This window comes from Anabrus simplex, chromosome X (assembly GCF_040414725.1).
Source record: "Anabrus simplex isolate iqAnaSimp1 chromosome X, ASM4041472v1, whole genome shotgun sequence".
In the NCBI taxonomy this organism is placed as follows: Eukaryota; Metazoa; Arthropoda; class Insecta; order Orthoptera; family Tettigoniidae; genus Anabrus; species Anabrus simplex.
Window position 1 is genome coordinate 157,952,738 of NC_090279.1, and position 19,356 is coordinate 157,972,093.

At 38.5% G+C, this 19,356-nt stretch overlaps 1 protein-coding gene across 3 annotated transcripts in view; it reads left to right on the forward strand.

The window, feature by feature from the left end:
* Nucleotides 1-19,356, forward strand: part of AP-1-2beta (adaptor protein complex 1/2, beta subunit) — a 109,738-nt gene that overhangs the window by 45,109 nt on the left and 45,273 nt on the right. For all 3 annotated transcript variants that reach the window (XM_067158855.2, XM_067158853.2, XM_067158854.2), the window contains exons 7-10: nucleotides 5,143-5,330; nucleotides 7,618-7,744; nucleotides 11,259-11,386; nucleotides 18,867-19,047. In XM_067158855.2, the coding sequence (XP_067014956.1) occupies nucleotides 5,143-5,330; nucleotides 7,618-7,744; nucleotides 11,259-11,386; nucleotides 18,867-19,047 (624 nt within the window). The remainder of the gene's footprint in view (nucleotides 1-5,142; nucleotides 5,331-7,617; nucleotides 7,745-11,258; nucleotides 11,387-18,866; nucleotides 19,048-19,356) is intronic.

A 19,356-nucleotide genomic window follows, 5' to 3' on the forward strand; every position in this document is an offset into this window, starting at 1 on the left:
AGGCGGTAGAGGAGGGATCCCTCGCTGAGTCCGAGGGAAAAGCCAACCCTGGAGGGTAAACAGATTAAGAAGAAGAAGAAGAAATTTACGAGGGAAGGTAGAGGTCTCGCGGCTTTAACTATTTGCATCTTTTCATCAAACGAACGGCCAGTAAATGGCTTTTCAAACTGATTTACAATTATATCCGTTTTAGACTCATCCATCGTTAATACCACATGTGCGCAAAATATAATAAAACTCCGAAAACGACGAATAGCACAGGAACAGCACACACAGAATGAACTCGCTAATCAGCAAAACACACAATGAATTAACTCCCTAGTTAGCCACAACTCAAGCACTGGAAGTAAGTCACCCCAGTGGCATTGGTCAGTTTCGTCACGTTGGGTTCTCGCTGGGGGGTAATCTGTGTGTCCCGTTCGCTGTAAACATGTCGACTTCTCCAAGTTGCTAACAGATGGCAGAGGGTAGCACGGGTATGGGGTGACAAATTCTGACCAAGTTTCAATTGCAGCGAAATAGTTCGGAGGGTTTCAGAACTACGTCTGCCACTGAATGCAATTTTAAGATTGAATGCCTTACATCCATAACTCCTACATTTGCTGTCTCTATCTTCCGAGAGTGGAGTAGACGGCGAGACTACACCAGCACCGCACTTAATCAAGCAACGGAACTACTAGTACAGTTGCGCGGCCCTTTTGAACTTCTGAGAGATGAAATCGTTAATATTTGACCTGAAACAACCTAAAATCGTAAATCAGACAGTTCTTTGTGTTATCATAACGCATGCAATGAATGCCTTGTATTCAAGGAGAATACGCCCCTGTCTGGCCTGTTTGACCAATGTAAGGGACGTTGCATTGCATGCAGGTGAGCCTGTATATGCCTGAGCCTGAGTAAATGTTTTTGCTTGAATTGACTGTGTTGTGATTAAAAAATAATTTTTGGTTAGTGTTTGTTGTCCTAAAAGCTATACTGGTATTTTTGTTTTTTATTGGGTTCAAGACCTGGTGAAAGTTTGGATTGTTGTAGGTGAAGGTAATGAATTTGGATTTTTTGGGTTTGTCAGGGATGAGGTTTGTTGTTAATTTGAATTTGACCTTATTTATTAAACGGTTAATCATTTCAGGTTTATATCCATTGATTTTTGCTAAATCCTTTATATAATTTATTTCTGTTTGAAGGTTCTTGGGTGTTAGAGGGATTTTTAAAGCTCTGTAAATTAAACTGAGAAAAGTGGCCAATTTATGGGAGTTAGGATGTAGAGAGGTATTTAGATTGTTAATGGGGTGTGAGTAGGTTTTCTGTAAATTTTGAAATCGAAGTTGCCATTAATACGAGTTACTGTGAGATCTAGGAAATTTAAGGATCCACTGACTTCATCTTCCTTGGTGAATTTAATAGTTTGGTCTAGGTTGTTTAAATAATTTTAAATATCGGTACTGTTGAGATCTATACTGATTATTACGAATGTCTCGTCTACATACCGAAGCCATACGCTAAGTCCTTTTATTTTATTTATTATTTTATGATCTAAAGAATCTAAATAGATTTCAGCTAAGATGCCTGATAAGGGATCACCCATAGCTAGGCCATCTTGGTGGGAAATTTTACCATTAAAAGTGAAATAGTTGTTTTTTAGCACAAAATTTAGGATTTTTATGAAGTCTTCTAATTCAAGCTTGCTGAGGTTGCTGTGTTTTGCGAGGTTGTCTTTGATAATATTTACAGTTTCCTTTGTTGGTACATTAGAATACAGATTAGTAATGTCAAAAGAGCACATAATGTGGTTTGGTAGTAAGGTAAATTTTTTTAAATTTCGCAGAAGTCTATTGAATTTATTAAAGGGGATTTATTGTTAAATTTGTAATGCCTTTTTAGAAAATAGTGGATATATTTTGAGGTTTTATATGTCGGACTACTTCTACAGTTGATGATTGGGCGTATGGGTGTTTTTTTTTTTTTTTTTTCTTATGTAATTTAGGCAATGTTCTGGCTGTGGGGGTTTTAGGGTTCATAAGGATTAGTTTTGTTGTTCTTGTTCATTGAGTAAAAATGTGGAATTCTTTAATAGTGTTTTTAAATTTCGTTGGATTCTTATTGTGGGGTCTTTATTGACTATTGTGTAAGTCTCATTTGTGAAAAATTCTTCCGTTTTTTCAATGTAATCTTTCTTATCTATTAAAACAATAGTCCCTCCTTTACCGGCTTTAGTTACCATTATGTTATCTTTTATTTTGTTTTTTACGTCTTTAATTTCGAATGATTAAGAACAGCGTTTTTATTTAAACCTTCAATTAGTGTTGGAAGTTTCTTTTTTATCTCGTATCTAGTGTCATTTTGTAATTCCAGAGGAAGTTTTGAAATATTCGTCTCAACTTCTGCTATGGTGGTGATAACATCGTTTTCTTTTTGTATACTAGGCCAATTGTGTTTTAAACCTTTACCTAAAAGTTCCATTTTTTTTCTGAGAAGCTTGTGTTCGTCAAGTTAACTACGGCGGGAGAGTTGTTGAAGGAAGGAACCCTTTTCTTTAAGTGTATGGGTGCTTGTAGCTGATTTTCTTTTAAGTGGGCCAGTTTTTTATCTAATGTGAATTGTTTTCTGCTTAGTATATCATTTAATTTATAATCAACATGTAACTGAAATGAATTCCATTCTATAGGGTTCACATATTGTGACACCGATAAGTGTAGTTTGTACAGTTGTAAGTTTAAGAGTGACTTCTTATAGAAAATTTCGTCCTTAAGCCAGACACACAAAGGGCTTCCAGGTCGGAAAGGATGAGAAAGTTCTGGGAGAAGAAAAAGAAGAAATTAATTCAAATGTATTAATTTAAGTGCTCCAATGTGGGTGTAAAATATGTAAATAAATACACCAAAGTAAATGGAGACAGGGATTATTGAAGTCTGTGTTACAGAGGAGTTTACTTGTTCTCTTGAATGCAGTCCTTGCCTGTTCAGTCTGGGACTTAATTTCGATAGCATTGTTCCAGTTGTGATCAAGTAAGCAAGCGAGATGCCCCAGTGATTTGCCAGCTGTTAACAGATATGCAAACTGGTTTAGTCAGTGAAATGAAATTCCTAAGAGCGAGAAATGGAGATGCCAGGAAAGAAATTGTAGTGGAAAAGTTGAATGACAGAATAGATTTGAACCTGTTACAAGAATGGAGGGAAGGATACGAAAATAGATGAGGGAAAGACAGCAAGAGGTCTTTGAGCAAGATGGAGAGACTTGATAAAGACCAGTATAAGAAGAAAGAACCTGGAATGGAACAGAATTACAAAAGAATGGTGGAAGGATAGAGGAAGGTAGAAAAGTACCTTGAATGCCCCAACCCAGCTGGAGCTGGATAAGGAGAAATGATAATGAAATTCCTGTAAAATCAGGTATATGGGTGCCAGATGTCACTATAGATCCTCGATTTTAAAAGAAACTTCCTTAAGTACCTGTTCTTCATATGGATTGTTGAGCAAGAATTAAAGTAGTTAATGACCCACTAAACATAAACCTTATCCGTACACAATATTAAATAAGATAGAAACACAGAATGTACTATGATAATGAAAATGGCTGAATAAATAAACTACAGCCCACAGCAGTTCTCAAATATGGCTAAGCAATACAACTGTAACCTCCAAAGGCTTTCTGCAGAACGGCACACTCATTCTGTCAGGTGGCCTGTTAACAACAAACGAATGACGACTTTACCCGAATGATGTCAAACATGGCTTCACGTCGCACCTACTTATGGGTGAAATGTGTAGCCCATTCGTTGGTGAAGGAGACGCGGCCGAAAATACCAGAAAGGTGTATTTTATTGAAAACCGTTACGAAGATGCATATGAAGTTCCTTGTAGAAAATTTAATTTCGAGGCCACTTCATTTTTTGATAGGACCAACAGTTTACCTGTTATTTTAGGTGATGCAGGGCAGACACTGCCCAAATTTGGGATGTACCCCTGCTAATTCGAAACTGTGAAATAAATCGATCAGAAGTATCCCTTGCATGACTCAGGATTTCAAGTTTTATCCTCGTCAAATTTCAGATCAGTCGGTCGAGTCATTTTTGAGCCTATCCGGAACAGACTGACACCATCTCATTTTTATTAATAATATAGATGATACAGCATGGGGTTCTATTCTCAGGTTTTATACATAATCTGGCAGTCTGCTATTCTTTTGTTGGCTCTTACCTAATACCCCTTTGTGGGTGGCGTGTGGTATTCCCTGCCTGTCATACGAGGTGGCTAAAAGGGGCCCCAGGGGTTCTTAACTTGGAAGTGTGCCTTGGTAACCACAAGACCCTTAGCTGAGTCCTGACATTTCTTTCACTTACTTGTGCCAGCCTTCTCACTTACATCTATCCTACCCAATCTCCTTTGGTCAACTGTTGTTCTTTTCCAACCCCAACGGTATTAGAGTACTTGAGGCCTTGGGAGTCTTTCATTTTCATGCCCTTCTTGGGTCTTGCCTTCTTTGACTGATACCATCATTTTTCAAAGTGCCAAATTCCTTCCATTTTTTCCCCCTCTGATTAGTGTTAATAGAGGATTGTACTTCCTAAAAGTATAATAAACACCACCACCTCCTCTCACCTCATACTAACTGAAAATGATTAAATAGATGGGAGGATGCAGCTAGGCTTCTAAACACAAAATTCTTTTAATATTTATTTTATATGTATTTCCATTAAGTGTAATAAAGTAAGAACTTAAACTTCTCCTAATTTTTGCTACCACCAAATCTATTTTACATCATTGGCATATTTATGTGCCAAACAGAAACTGCATTGTGTTTTATAGTGCCCTTCCTCTTTTAACACCTCTAAAGAATAACTGGCTGTGGAAAGACAGTAGCTTAGCCGCTGCCTAATCACTGCCCACAGTTTGAGAGTGACGAATAATCGCTTATATTTCTGTGTGGGTTTGAAAGATGGGAAGTATATGCATTCAAGATGAGATGAATAACTACACCGCTACACTTTGTTTGATGGTGAAAAAATGTCTGTAAATTAGGTAGTGTTGATTATTTAGATCTGGAGGACTAATTCTTCAGTATGTTTCCCTGTGTATCAGCAGTCTGCATCTTCTGTGGTGGAAATTGGGTTGTAGCGACTTACCATGTAATGTATTATTCCAGGTCCAGTATGTGGCTTTGAGGAACATCAACCTTATTGTGCAGAAACGACCTGACATTCTGAAGCATGAGATGAAGGTCTTCTTCGTCAAGTACAATGATCCCATCTATGTTAAACTGGAGAAACTAGACATCATGATTCGACTTGCATCGCAGGCAAACATCGCACAAGTTCTCTCTGAACTTAAAGAGTAAGTTCATTATCTTCATTACAAAGTAATACTTATTCCTCATGAAGACCTATCCCTGAGCATATTGTAGGTTTTATCCCATGCTGCCTTGACATTCTCACAATCTTCTATCATGAAAATGAAATCTGGAATAGATTCAAAATACAAAGCGTACTTCTATAAAAGTGGAGTGAATGAAATATCTATACAAATATAACACTATTAGCAGTATTCATACTACCGTAGTCTTTATATTTACTGTTAACATTCTTGATAAACTATTAATTTTTTCCTAATTTTCAGACATAATTAAATTGTTTCTGGTAAAGTGAAGGAACATAATAGGTGAACTCGAAATAAACTTTCAGCATATTACGTCGTGTTCATTGTATATAGTACATATTGAGCACATGTTAAATACAGAACAAAAATGGTCAGGCAGAGTGACCCAGCTGGTTGAAGTAGTGGTCTTCTGACCCCAACTTGGCAGGTTTGATCTTGGCTCACTCTGGGGGTATTTGAAAGTGGTCAGATACGTCGTTCTCATGCTGGTAGATTCACTGGCACGTAATAGAACTCCTGCGGGACAAAATTCTGGCACCTCAGCATTTCTGAAAACCATCAAAAGTAGTTAGCGAGATGTAAAAACATAATTATGAGTGAATGGTCCCTTTCGGAACACACGAACCTTTATTTATGATTTGGTTTGCGGAGGATCCAGGATGCTTTCATCTGTCCGCTAAAGTTCCTCTTCCTTTCTTCCATCCACTTAGTACATGCTCTTTTTGGTACTTCATTCTCTGGAGTAACTTCCCACTTGTCAATTTTCTTTCTATATATATTTAGATTCAGAATTTCTTCAGGTTGAATTTGTACATTCATGTCCACTTTTGTTTGTTGTGTCCAAGGGAAATTCTTCAGTTTATCAACTCTTTCAAGAATTTGGTGGGTTAGTCTGGTTTCTGGAAGCTAGTCAATAAGTATACTGTATAAGCTTTTAATATTTCATCTTTTTTCCCATCGTAATCTTGGCACAAGTCCTGTGAAAATTTAAATTTTGTGAGAAGAGTAAGACAGTAGTGATGATAGGTAATAGAGAAGGAAGAGGAAATATTGAAGACCTTAAAGGTGTGAAAATCTTCAAATATTTGAGGAGTATACTCGCAGAAGATGGAGAAATTGGGAAAAGTATCCAGCAAGCAAACGGGTTTTACCAGTGTGAGTGGTATAGTGTGGAACCAGGAATTCTCAGAGAAATTCAGCGGACACATGAACAAGGAAACGTGATGAAAGCAAAATTCAAGCAGCCGAAGTGAAGTTCTTTACAGGAGTAATTCGGAAGAGATAAGATCAGAATGTAGAAATCAGATATAGGACCGGATACTCAGTACTGCAAGGCAAGATAGAGACCAGTAAACTGAAATGGTATGGACACGGGATGAGAATGAAAGATGACAGAATTTCAGAGAGAGTATTTACAGAGAAAAAAAGAGGAAGAAAAGGGGAAAGGTCTGAAAGATGTGGAGTGATGCAGTAAAGGAGAGTATAGAGGAGTAAGAGTAGAAGAAATATTGGAGGAAGGGGGAGGAAGAAGCATCATTAACCTAATGTTCACTTAAACATGAAATTCATGCATAACTCATATTTTTCTTTTTTTCTCAGTAAGAGTTTGCCTAGCTGGATGCAAATCTTTGCATTGATACATTGAAATTCATAACTTATGATTGATACATTGTTTGTAAAAGAAAATAAAGTGTCTACAAAATGAACTACTATCATTTATAGCTAACAGAAATAAATTAATGCTACTGTAAGCAAACTCTTATCAAGGTTGGAGCCAGTTTGTGCTGCTTCTCTCAACAGCACTCTGTTGGCACACGAGTAAGAAAGTTTACCGTACATGAGAGAAGTTAAATCGTCCTGCCTCCCATTATCTGCTGTTGCTTGGATTGCTTGTCGGAGATCACTCGTCTAGTTTGGCTGCAAAAAAAATTGCCACTTCAAGTATCCAGAATTTTTTGATATTATTAATGCAGCACTTTTTACGCTGGCTTGGCTTGAATCTCTGTGTGAAGTTAGGAGTGATGGCTTTGTTGAGGGTTTTCTTTAATGTGTGTTTTTAAACGTGTCATCTTTCTTTAAAAATTACCACTTTTATATTTTTATTTGTTTCTGTAAATGACCCAAGTTTCTATTCAGTACCTGTGGGTTACTGTTGTCTCTTTAAAATATGATAAATAAAACAGACCACCACCTGTTGTCTGTGGTTCTAAGTCTCATCTGTAACTTCTTCTGCTCTTGCTCTCAGGTATGCCACCGAAGTGGATGTGGACTTTGTCCGTAAGGCTGTGCGTGCCATTGGAAGGTGCGCTATCAAAGTGGAACAGTCTGCTGAGCGCTGTGTCTCTACGCTGTTGGATCTCATTCAGACCAAGGTAGGTTTTCCACCTGCAGAATTTGGTTCTCTTAAATCCCATAACAGGTTGCCTGCGAGCGGAATTTAATATATTAAATGGTCAGAGATCCAGAGTTACCGGTGCATGTGGTAATAAAAATAACTGCATACATGGCAGTAAAAGGTCTGGCTGAAAGGGGGAATCCTTGAATAGAGGTGTTATCTCCCTGCTAGCTTTTTACAAGCTGTGAAAGGCTGTCGTGTTTAGTAAAGTGTGCGTCATGAGTTTTGAGACAGGCTTTTTCAGATTTATAGAGCTATTTTGCAACATGGTTAGGAAGAAGTCAGTGAGCAATAGATTAAGTTTTGGTCTCCACAGATGTAGATGAAAGTGATTTTCCATTTGAAGAGTCCGAAGACTGCAATTCAAGTAGCGAGTCTTCCCAGTGTAAGAGAGACTCAAGTGCCCTGGAGAACGAAATAGCTGATGAAAGGACTCACATGAGTAACTTATACACAGGACCTTCAAGTAGCATTCTGAAATATAGTATTAATCAGTGACCAATTTTACGTTCATATTTTGACATGATGACCGAGCCTACAGAGTACTTTTCACGGTTTTTTGATATTGAAATGTTGACATAATTCACCAGGGAACCATGATCCAGGGAAACTAATGGAAACAGGCAACACCTCCAACCGATGTCTCGTACCCTACTTCGCTGGTGTGCGACACGATGCACGTGTGACTCGTCCTACGGAAGTAGTTCTGCGGGCTGCTGGTGGATGGCGAAAGTATATTACTTCGAAATAATTGGATTGACTGCTGCAAGTCATATCAAGTTCTCACATTCCTCAGCAGGAGGATCCACCAGCGCTCGGTTTAGCGGCAATAATTTTTAAGGTTCACGAGTCACCCGTGCCTCGCGTAGCACAGAACGGAGCTTTAACATCACTTTGTACATGAACATAAATGCAATTCTACACTAACAATAAATGAACATATTTATTTGCTTTATAATAAAGGCACTGCATATAAAATTTAAAATATTTTTTTTTAAATAACATTGTTCTCTATTTGAACTCGATTGTCTCTTTCTTTTCACTGATCTCGAAATTCCCTAAACTATTTACACTCATGATCTCACTAATTTTGTTATTATACAACGGCATTTTTTATTTCGAACACAGTAAGTTCAATTTCGGCATTTATGAACCTTATTAAAACATCCAATGCACATGAATGGTTTGTTTGGGCATTCCTCACAGTACGTTGTCACCTGCTTTGTTTTCTTGTTAGCATCTTTCGATGTGCCACATTCTTGCTGAGCTTTATAGCAAACCACGCATCATCTTTGAACTTTTCTGGCTGGTCCTTCCATCTGTGAGAGAATGTGCGCATGTCTCCTCCCAGGACTGACGACAGGTTCTGTCTGTGGTCCAACCAGACTTCTTGCGACCTTCTTGAAATTGCAGTAGTGGCATTTTCTTTCACAGACGTCATGATGTGAAGTATCCAAACATTAACCAAGGCCGTTCCAATGATAAGTTCTAGGGTTACTTTCCTGTACCATTTTAAACCTTTCCGTAGACCTGAATAATAGGAAGACATCTGATCGCTGAAATAGACGCCCTTTTTAGTTCCATTGTAATCAAGAACAGAGAGAGGCTTCCTGACAGGTTCACTGTCTCTGTTTCTCTTTCCAGAGTCTACTAGACAGTCACTATGGCTCGGCAGTGTTGTGAAAGCATTAGAACAGGTTGCTTGTCAACCCACTTGATAACTCGAGTACCGTGCTGACACATCTTACCCACCACCTCTTCCTTCTTCATTTTCTGTTTCACTATCATTAGTAGTCCACGTCTATTGCTTCGAAGGGTCCCACACACAAATGTTTCGTTTCTCAGAAGTTCTTCTGCCAGAGGTACACTGGTGTAGAAATGATTGTCATAGGGGATACGTCCTTAATTTATGAAAATCCATGTAGAAGCTCCATTACAACAGAATGAGCATGACCACCTCCGCTTTCACTCTCACTGGATTTTCCTGCATAGATCTTCGTTCGAACAGTGTAGCCTTCTTTCATACAGAGTTTATACACCTTAACTCCGTATTTGTGAGTTTTGTTAGGAATATACATTCTGAAAACTAAACGGCCTCTCCAAGGAACCATAGTTTCATCTATAACAATTTCCTTCCCCTTTTGTCAAGGCATTCTCAAAATTTTGGTTTAATTCATCAAGGACGGGTTAGATTCGATAAAGACGATCACTTGGTTGTTGATTGGCTTCGTTGTCTGCGAAGTCCCAGAATCTCAAGAGAAGGAAATGATCCCGTGGCATTGCCAGTCTAATAAGTCGCACATCATATGTCATTCTTAGATCAGTATGAGTTAATAGTTGGCTGAGGAACAAGGCCCATACACATGATAATTCCTAGAAACAGTTTCATTTCCTCAACATTAGTTTTCTTCCATTTCAAACTTCTGGACTTGCTTTTCTCATTATGACTTTGTTTAAATTGATTGGCATACCTGTAGGTTTCCTGAACCATCATTTCTAATAGGCTGTCATCCACAAAGTGAGAGTATATATCAATGTATATATCTTCAAACTGTATCTGAACCTTTGCTTCCCCAGGAAAAACAGTGAAGCCTAAATCATTCCTGGTTATATCACACCAACTGCAGTCTGATTTTACAGATTGTGTTTTAACGTGTTCACTCTCACTTTCACTGTGGCTATCATGTACATCTGTGTCTCTTCCAGAGGGCACTGGTAAAGATGATGAAATTGACAATGAAAAATTGGGATCCTCAATATCACTACATTGGATATCTTCATCTTCTAAAAGCTCCTCAATATCTGACTCCTCAAATGGTTTCTCTAATTGAGATCTCCTGGCTCGTTGTGAAGAGTCCGAACTAAAACACTTTTTGGGTATCTGGAAGTCTGCTAGTCTACGTTTCATCTGAAACAATTCACACACATTCCTTATCTTTCTATGCTTATAGTTGAGAATAAGATGATGAAATCTGTATATAAGTAACGTTCTTACCTTGATGCTGCACAGAAAAGATGCCCAATTGTATATCCTGTAGTTGCCTCACACGATGACAAGGGTATTCACACGCTGTCACAACAGATTTCCGCCAGGCTACAATGACAGCTACAGCACGATAATACTCGATCAACAATGTATACCTCTATTGTCCACCGCAGTTGAGCGGGACGTATAGTAAAAATGCGAGGCACTGGTGACTCATACAGCAAATAGTAAAAGCTGCGTTACATCCATGCGTCACGAGTCACCCGTGCTTTGTGGTGTAAGGTATTTGTTAAACGTGCACCTATGCCATAGAACAACATAGATGCCATCTGTGACTCGCTGTCGTACTGTTACTCAAAGTTATCACCGTAGCAGCATAGGAATAAAATGTGTATTTTTTGTCCAGCACCACATTTTTGTGCTGAACGAGTCATATGCGACTTGCAAAGCAGGGAATGTGTTAATATTATGTATGTTTATAGCTAATGTTCCTCTTTAATTTCAGGTGAACTACGTTGTCCAGGAAGCTATTGTTGTGATCAAGGACATCTTCCGCAAGTATCCAAACAAGTACGAGAGTATTATCTCTACCCTCTGTGAGAACCTAGACACTCTGGATGAGCCTGAAGCAAGGTACGTTGGAAAATTTGTCAAGTTGATATAACGAGGATTTGAATTTAATGGTGTTTGTTCGTAAAGAATATCTGTATTTAATTTAATAATAGCTGCATAGATAAAATATTGGAAGAAATGATCATGGTTAATCATATCATATGAAGAAACCTGTTATCAGCCAATGGGTGACTGGTTGGCAGACTACTTTCTGGTATCCTTTTACGCACATATGGTCCTAAATTAGTAGTAGAGTTTCAGAATTTGGAGAATTCTTGGCAAACTGTAGTGTTCATGTCGGCATGTGAATCATGGCGAACATATCAAATGCTATATGTTTGGTTCCCACCGCTGTCCCTGGTTAACCATTTTTATTCTGTATATTTGAGGACAAAACATACCGGTCTCAGTTCCTGGAAGCCAGCAGTCAATTACACCCTGCACCCTGCTAAATTAACAAGTTCTAAATGATCCTTGTTTGGTGTGGAGAGGTTGCCAAACCACTTTCTCCTACACTTTGTAGTCGTTACTCTTTCTTCATGTCTAGTGCGGTGTAGTGATCCTTTTAGCATTATTAATAGTAATATAATAGAAGCGTAATAATAAATAAATAAATAACTTGGTTTATATCAGAGTGACAAATAATGAAGTCCATAAAAATGTTTTATTTTTGGTTTGGCTCTTTTGATGCTAATGAGGTAGATGATTTGGCAACTCAGGCTACAGGTAGTAAATCCTGCAAGCCGCTAATACTCTGGGTTGCTGCCCAGGGAGTAGTGGTGTCAGGTGAGGTCGTCTTGTTTTTGCCTCATGTATACCTAATGTCTCTTTACTCGACGTGACTTAATAAGGTGATAATCTGTTTGACGTACAAGGCTTTAGTAAAAAGCTAAATATTAAATCTGAATATCTCACAACTAGTACACTCTACAGTTCTATTGCCTTAGTCCCAGACCTGTAGCTCAGATAGCCATTAGAACAAGAACAACCTAAGCCACTGTTGCTGTATGATAGAACATTGGATGTGATCCAGTTCCTACTGATGTACAATTGGCCATTTTTTAACATCTGAACATCTCTGACGTACTATACAGAGTGGTTGGAAACGACGTGAACCGGGTATAAAAGGGTTAGAGGGTTGGTCACACTGATATATAATTTAAAAACAATAATTCGACATCGTGCACTGTTATTTGATCAGCTTCTCAAGTTGGCAGTCAGATGGCTTCATGGGCAAATTTAAACAGGCTTCACTAGTTGGTGTTGCTAAATCTGGACGTGGCTTGGGAACCATGCTGAGAAATTGGCATCAAACGCAAACACACCATGAGTACCAGCCTATGTTACTTGCTATGCCGCATCCCTGTCAACTTAGAGGTCCATGTTGAAATCCCTGCCCTGGAGACGGCCATTTCCTCGACTGATTCTCTCAAGCCGGTCTTCAGCCACTTGCAAATTTAGCAGCCATGCCTTGCAAAACCCATATCTTCATTTCTCACTCTATCTTTCCTTGTCTTTCCTATCATAGTTCTTAGGAATTTCATCTCACTGGCTTGAATTCTACTCGTTTGCCTGCTAGTCAAAGTCCAAGTCTCAGCTGCGTAAGTCAGTATGGGTACATACAATCGGTGACAATAAAGTTCGGTGAATAGTCCTGTACTATCAACATAGATGAACAATGCACGACAGTGACCATAGTGTCCTTCGAAATAGTCCTCTCCCATAACTATGCACTGCTGAGATCGGCGATACATGTCCTGGAAACTTTGCAAGAAGGCTTCCTTTGGGATGGTGTTCAAAAGCCTCATCACGTCTCTTTGGATGTCAGGAATATCGTCAAATCTCTTTCCTTTCCAAGCAAGTTTGAGTCGTGGGAATTGGAAGAAGCCTGGAGGATTGAGATCTGGCAAGTATGGGGATGTTCATTTTGCACCACCCCCTTTTTTGCCATGAACTGTTTGACGATATTGGCTGTGTGTGGGTGAACATTGTAATGGACAAAAAACCATGAACCTTGTTGTGCGTACTGGGGTTGTACCCTGCGTAGACGTTTCATGAAACTGGTCAGAATTTCAATGTACCGTGCAGCATTCAACGTCGTTCCCTCAGGCAGAAATTCCTTGTGGATAATGCCTTGTCTATCAAAAAAGGTGATGAGCTTTGTTTTGATGTGGGACTTTTCTGCTCTGACCTTTTTCCAGTGAGGGGATCCCGGAGAACACCATTCCATGTTTTGCCGTTTCGTTTCAGGTTCATACCTGAGACACCAGGTTTCATCCTCAGTGACAATACAGTTCAAGAAATTTGGTGTCGCATCCACCGTTTCGACAAAATCCTGTGAAGCCTCTAAACGTGCCTGCTTCTGATAGTCAAGTGATGTGGCACAAGACGAACAAGTTTTCCTCTTCCCTAACTTCTGGGTAACGATTTGTCGCACGGATTCACGGTTAATCTGCAGTTCATCCGCTATCATATGCACAGTTAATTGCTGATCGTTCGTGATTAATGTCCTCGCCTTCTCAGTGTTTTAGTCACTCACGGCGGTCACCGGTCTTCCACTACGGAGGTTGTCAGAAATACTTTCCCGCCCTCCTCTAAAACGGGCGAACCACTCGTACACACACTTCAAGGACAGTGCTTGATCTTCATAAACATGTACCAGCATTGCATGCTTTTCTTTCGGTGTCTTGCCAAGCTTTAAACAAAACTGTAGGCCTACATTGATCTTCTGGTCGTTCATGCTCCTGTTTGCAGTTCAGAACCAACGCACTAAACTCACACTGTGTTAAACAGGTCTCTACACGGCACACACACAATAACTGATCAACGTTGGTAGCAGGTGTAGAGATCTAAATATTAAGATTCAATCGTAATAATTACGAATACCCCTCATAAATACGCGTTTACAAATCACACACCACAAATTACGATTTTTTATTGATTTTAAAATCTAAGTGCATGAAGTGTTCAAAAGGATACACAAGGAATGCCATTACAGCTTGAATTCTCAGAATATTTTCAGATTTCTCAGTAATCATTTATGCCCCTTGCCTGTCCTTCGTTTAAGAATATTTCGAGTTTGCGCCGAACGCAGTGTGTGCTTCCAGTATCGGCAAAATAGAAAACAGGCACCTGTGAAGTGGTATATCTTGCGGAGTTGTCTTTGTTCGTCACATGACCGGACTTCCATACGAGTATGCGAGTTTTTTTGTTTTGGCAGCAAAGTGGTGACAAACTCCGTTTCATTGTGAATACTGTTTGCGTGACTGTTGAAGTATTTATTGCGATTTTGCTTGCCAAATTTACATATATTGCTAATCTAGGATATATTCTAATCGTGAGTTAAGAAATGCGAAAGGTTTGTAATAATGAAGCATTTTCTTGTGCAGGAAAATACGTGTGATGACATTACCGTGATTAGTGACACTAGTAATAAACCAAAAATAGTTCAAAAAATTTAGGGAGAAATACTGTAAACAATGACCCTGTTTACTGCATTCCCCAAAATCTCATTCACACGTGTTTTGTAGTGTGTGTAGCCGCAATTTTTCAGATGCGCACGATGAGGAAGAACAAGACTGAATTCTGTGCTAATATGAACTCAGTACTATTTAGTGCTCTGTTAGTGCAGAGGATGCACATGATATCAAAAGAAAATGCATGTCACCAGTGCACGTTTACCAAACGGGAACTACAAGCTGCTAAGAGAGCAACTACAGTATTCAACCTCCACTCAGATATGTACTGCAGATCACCTGTTACTTTAGCAGGTAAGAATCACACACTCTTTATATAACAGTCTTTGAATATGTTACATCTGGTTGAAATGTATGTTGTTCATTGATTTTGCAATGATATGTAAGTTAGTAAGATCTCGAGGGAAAAAAATATCTACTGACGCCCCCCCCGTCACTCCATGCCCTGACGGCTGCATTACGAATTGCCTTTGTTGAAAGTTGGCATCTCTGCAGGTGTGCTGCGTTGCGTGTCACCATTGTTGTCGGACCAACTGTTCTGACTTCATTCACTGAATTTTGTCACAGATTGTAGTACAGATTTTGTACATTATCTCTTTACTTTTCCTTGGTACTTCTTTGCTCCAAACAAGTTTTCTTACACTCTGGTAGAATGCATTACTCTGCTGTACCCTCCTGCTAATCTCCATGTTCAGTCTAGCACTTTGCATTAATTCACTTCCTACTTATTTAAAGCTGTCCACAATTTCCAGACTCTTCCAATTGGTACTCTGGCCTTTCCTTGCCTTTCCCTTCTTGACATCACCATAGTCTTGCTTTTCTCTGTACTGATTTTCATGCCATACTTCTCAATTTTTTCGTTCAGTACATCTAGTTGTTGTTGCACTTTTTTGCTGTCCTTTCCCTACATCACATCATCTGCCAATAGCATTATCTTCATCTCTTTATCTCCATAGACTTCCTTTGTTTCCTATACAACTTTGTCCCAAAATTAGCCGAAGCACTATCTCAAAGCGCACAGTTAAAATTTGCCATATATGGTAGGTTTTGAAGGGATTTTACTTTCACGATTTTACTCAGTTCATTCTGAGGCATATAGGCCGAGTTGTAAGAAACTGTCTAATTAATATATGTAAATATGTAAATGATGTTCAAGCTGTGATAAATGGAAGTGAGCAAGAATGCTCAACTCTGTACAGTTGATGAATTTCATACTGGTTCCATATTGACTCAGAATTGTAAAATAATTCATTACTTTAATTTTAGCCTAGCGTTACACATGTTTATTTGGAACTTATCTCTTCCTGCAAGAGTGTAACCGTCCAGGCTTCTCCAGCCCTAATAATTTAGTGTACTGTCATTTTACGCGACATCACTCGATATCAAGTTTATCCGCCATCGGCAATTATTCATAATATATTTATTCTACGTCAATCATTTGTAAACAAGGAATCATATTGTATAGTTATATCATTTATCATTTAAATTAGATAGGATTGGAATTCATTATGTACTGTAAATATGGTCAATATGTTGAGACATAGTTGTTGTCATTTCATCTCGTACTTGTGTCTACGGAAAAAGGTTATTCTTATAGTGGGGGGAAAATTACATGAATCATTGGGTTAAACTCATGAGCCAAGGCAGTAAACAGCGACCCGCGCGCGAGGCTTGCATACCAGCAGACTACATCATCGCTACGCCTACTGGTCTTGTCAAGAAGAAAGAAGAGGGAGATGATAATGCGATCTATGAATCAGATGCTTCGTTATAGAGATCTGAGATTAAGCTGTTACCAAGAGTGGGGAGAGCCCGGTGATATTATCTAACGCGGAGTCTCGGATGCTCACTCACATCGCTACTTCTGCTGAGAACCTAACTACTATTAGAACTTCTACTGTGTACATCTACTTTGAACGACGTTATTGATTTTGAGACAGTGTGTGGTCTCTCCGAGACATAGTTATTTTTCTACAGTGTGTTGTCGCTTCAACACTTTACTCAGCTACGGTTATGTTATCGGATCTACGTGAGACGAAACAAGCTTATGGCTTGTGTTATATTCAGTAAATCTTCCGTACGAAGAACTATGTTTAGTTCAAGTCCATGGAATTTGGTACAAGTCTGTACCGTATAAATATTATAGCTCAGTTGGATTGAGATTTCTACTAACATGGAAAAATTCATATCTCTGAATTTTCTCCTCATACGATCAACGCTGATCAGTTTTTACAAGTATAGGGCCAATGTCTAATTTAAAGATTAGGCAGTTAGGGAGTGCTAGTCCAGATAGCCCGTACCACATCAGAGAAGGATGTCCATGGAGCCAATTCTACATCGAGAAGAAGAGAACGAGTAACTACGGAAACCAGATGACTTCAACGGAAACAGCAATTGGTGAGCTTCAATTAGATAAAGCAAGCAATAGTAATTTCAGTAACGTAAATTCTAAATCCCTCCACGCTTTAAGGAACTTTTCCGATTCATCTCATTTTTTAATGTATAATAAATTCATTTGTATTTTATATTGCGTTAATTTTCTTTCTCAAACGATACTTAATGGTTAATTATTTAAAATCCTACCCCTGTGATTTAAGTATAAGTCTCTATGCTAGTAAATATAAATTTTGCTTTACAGTTTTGTTTAAAACTGTAACGCTGGTGCCCATACATCCCATAGAGAAATGGGAAACCATGGAATGTTAATTGTTTCTATTTGCGTGGCAATTTGCGGGCAAGACACATATAGTTTATTTGATATTCATGTGTCCCAAGGTATTAACTTTAGTCTCCTCTAGTGAGAAGCTTAGGGTCGAACAGTTACAAGAGTGAAAGATGTCTTCATCCAGAATTTTAAATTGCACTCTTTTGCATTGGTATGTTTTAGATTGTTTGTAATATTAGCCGATGGATATCAGGAGTGAATGCACAGGGCCGTTAGTTAGGCCTAAGAATGGTTCTGCTGCTAAATACAATTTCCATGGTGATGTTCTCTTCAGAAGTTTGTTGACGTTGAAAAATGTTCGTGTTTTAGCTATTGTGGACATCATATCCCAAAAAGGAATTCATAACTTGTCTGAAACAGTAATAATTTCTATATAGTGTTGATGATGCTCAAAAATGAGCAATAATGGGTGAAAAAAGTGAAATTGATGTGTGAGAACAACATTAGTGACAGGACAGATTCAGATGAGTACCCAGGTATTATTGATGGAATTAATCATCAGAATTTGATCGTCAATAATACTGCAAGAAAAGCATAGAATGGTATGAGGTCACAAATCAGGATGAAGGACCGCTAACAATTCTACTTTACAACATAAATAAAAGTTAAACTTGCTTCCCATTTTGATACATACACTGTACTGTGCATATCTATTAATGAATTATGAAGTAGGTAAGAAAGTGAATTACAACAAAGTTTTGTGGATGTAAAATACATAGTGTTTTGTGACAGTAAAAAACTGTGTAGCATGCCTTGTGCCACTTTTGCATGAAAATGGTCAGTTCGGTATTTATTTCTTCCAGAATAAATGGATAGCTACATTCTATTCTGATGAAATTTGGTATGAATGGCTTATTTGTGCTTATTTAATACTTTTGGACTGTTCGTGTTTTTAACGAAAATTACGCTCGCAACAAAAAATGTAATTCGCTTGACAAGGGTAAAATGGAATAGTATATTTCTTCCACCTTTCAGCACTTGACAAGTTATAATCTGATGAATTACATATTTCGGTCATTATTTGACCTTCACCTATGAATGTATGAAGTTTATTCATACCTATTCATGTACAAATGGTAAACTAACAACCACAACATGTACTATATGTAGTTCATCAGATTATAACTTGTTAAATATTGAAAGGTGGAAGAAATATATTATTCTGTTTAAAGGATTATATATATATATATATAATTACAACTCGGTACGAGTATCAGTGTCTTTGATTAGTACTGGATTATGTTCTTCTGCATCTTTTGTGTGAAGAGTAGTGGTGATGTGGATTACATTCTTGTTGAAGGGCATCCATGATCTGGATCATCGGAGAGTACGCAGAGCGTATCGACAATGCTGACGAGCTGCTGGAGAGCTTCCTGGAAGGATTCCACGATGAGAACACACAGGTGCAGCTTCAGCTTCTGACGGCGATCGTTAAACTGTTCCTCAAGAGACCCACTGACACTCAGGAACTTGTGCAGCAGGTAGGTGCAGCTCATCTTCCATACTGATTGTCTTTCCCTTGTTCAAATTGATCCAGGGCGTTAAGACCTGGTTAACATGGTTCTGTGCCAACTGAAAAAAGTATGGTGCATCCAGGAAAACATTCTAAACAATATATTTCAAAATGTAGCAACATAATAGTTTGTATTTAAAAGGAAGTTGTTTGCAATGTACCGGGTGTCCACAATTAAACTGACCGCGTTCAGTGCGGCACAGCACGTGCTGTAATGTTCGTAGGAGTCTGAAATTTTGTAGATATGGTAACTAAGCAATGCACTCACGAATTATGC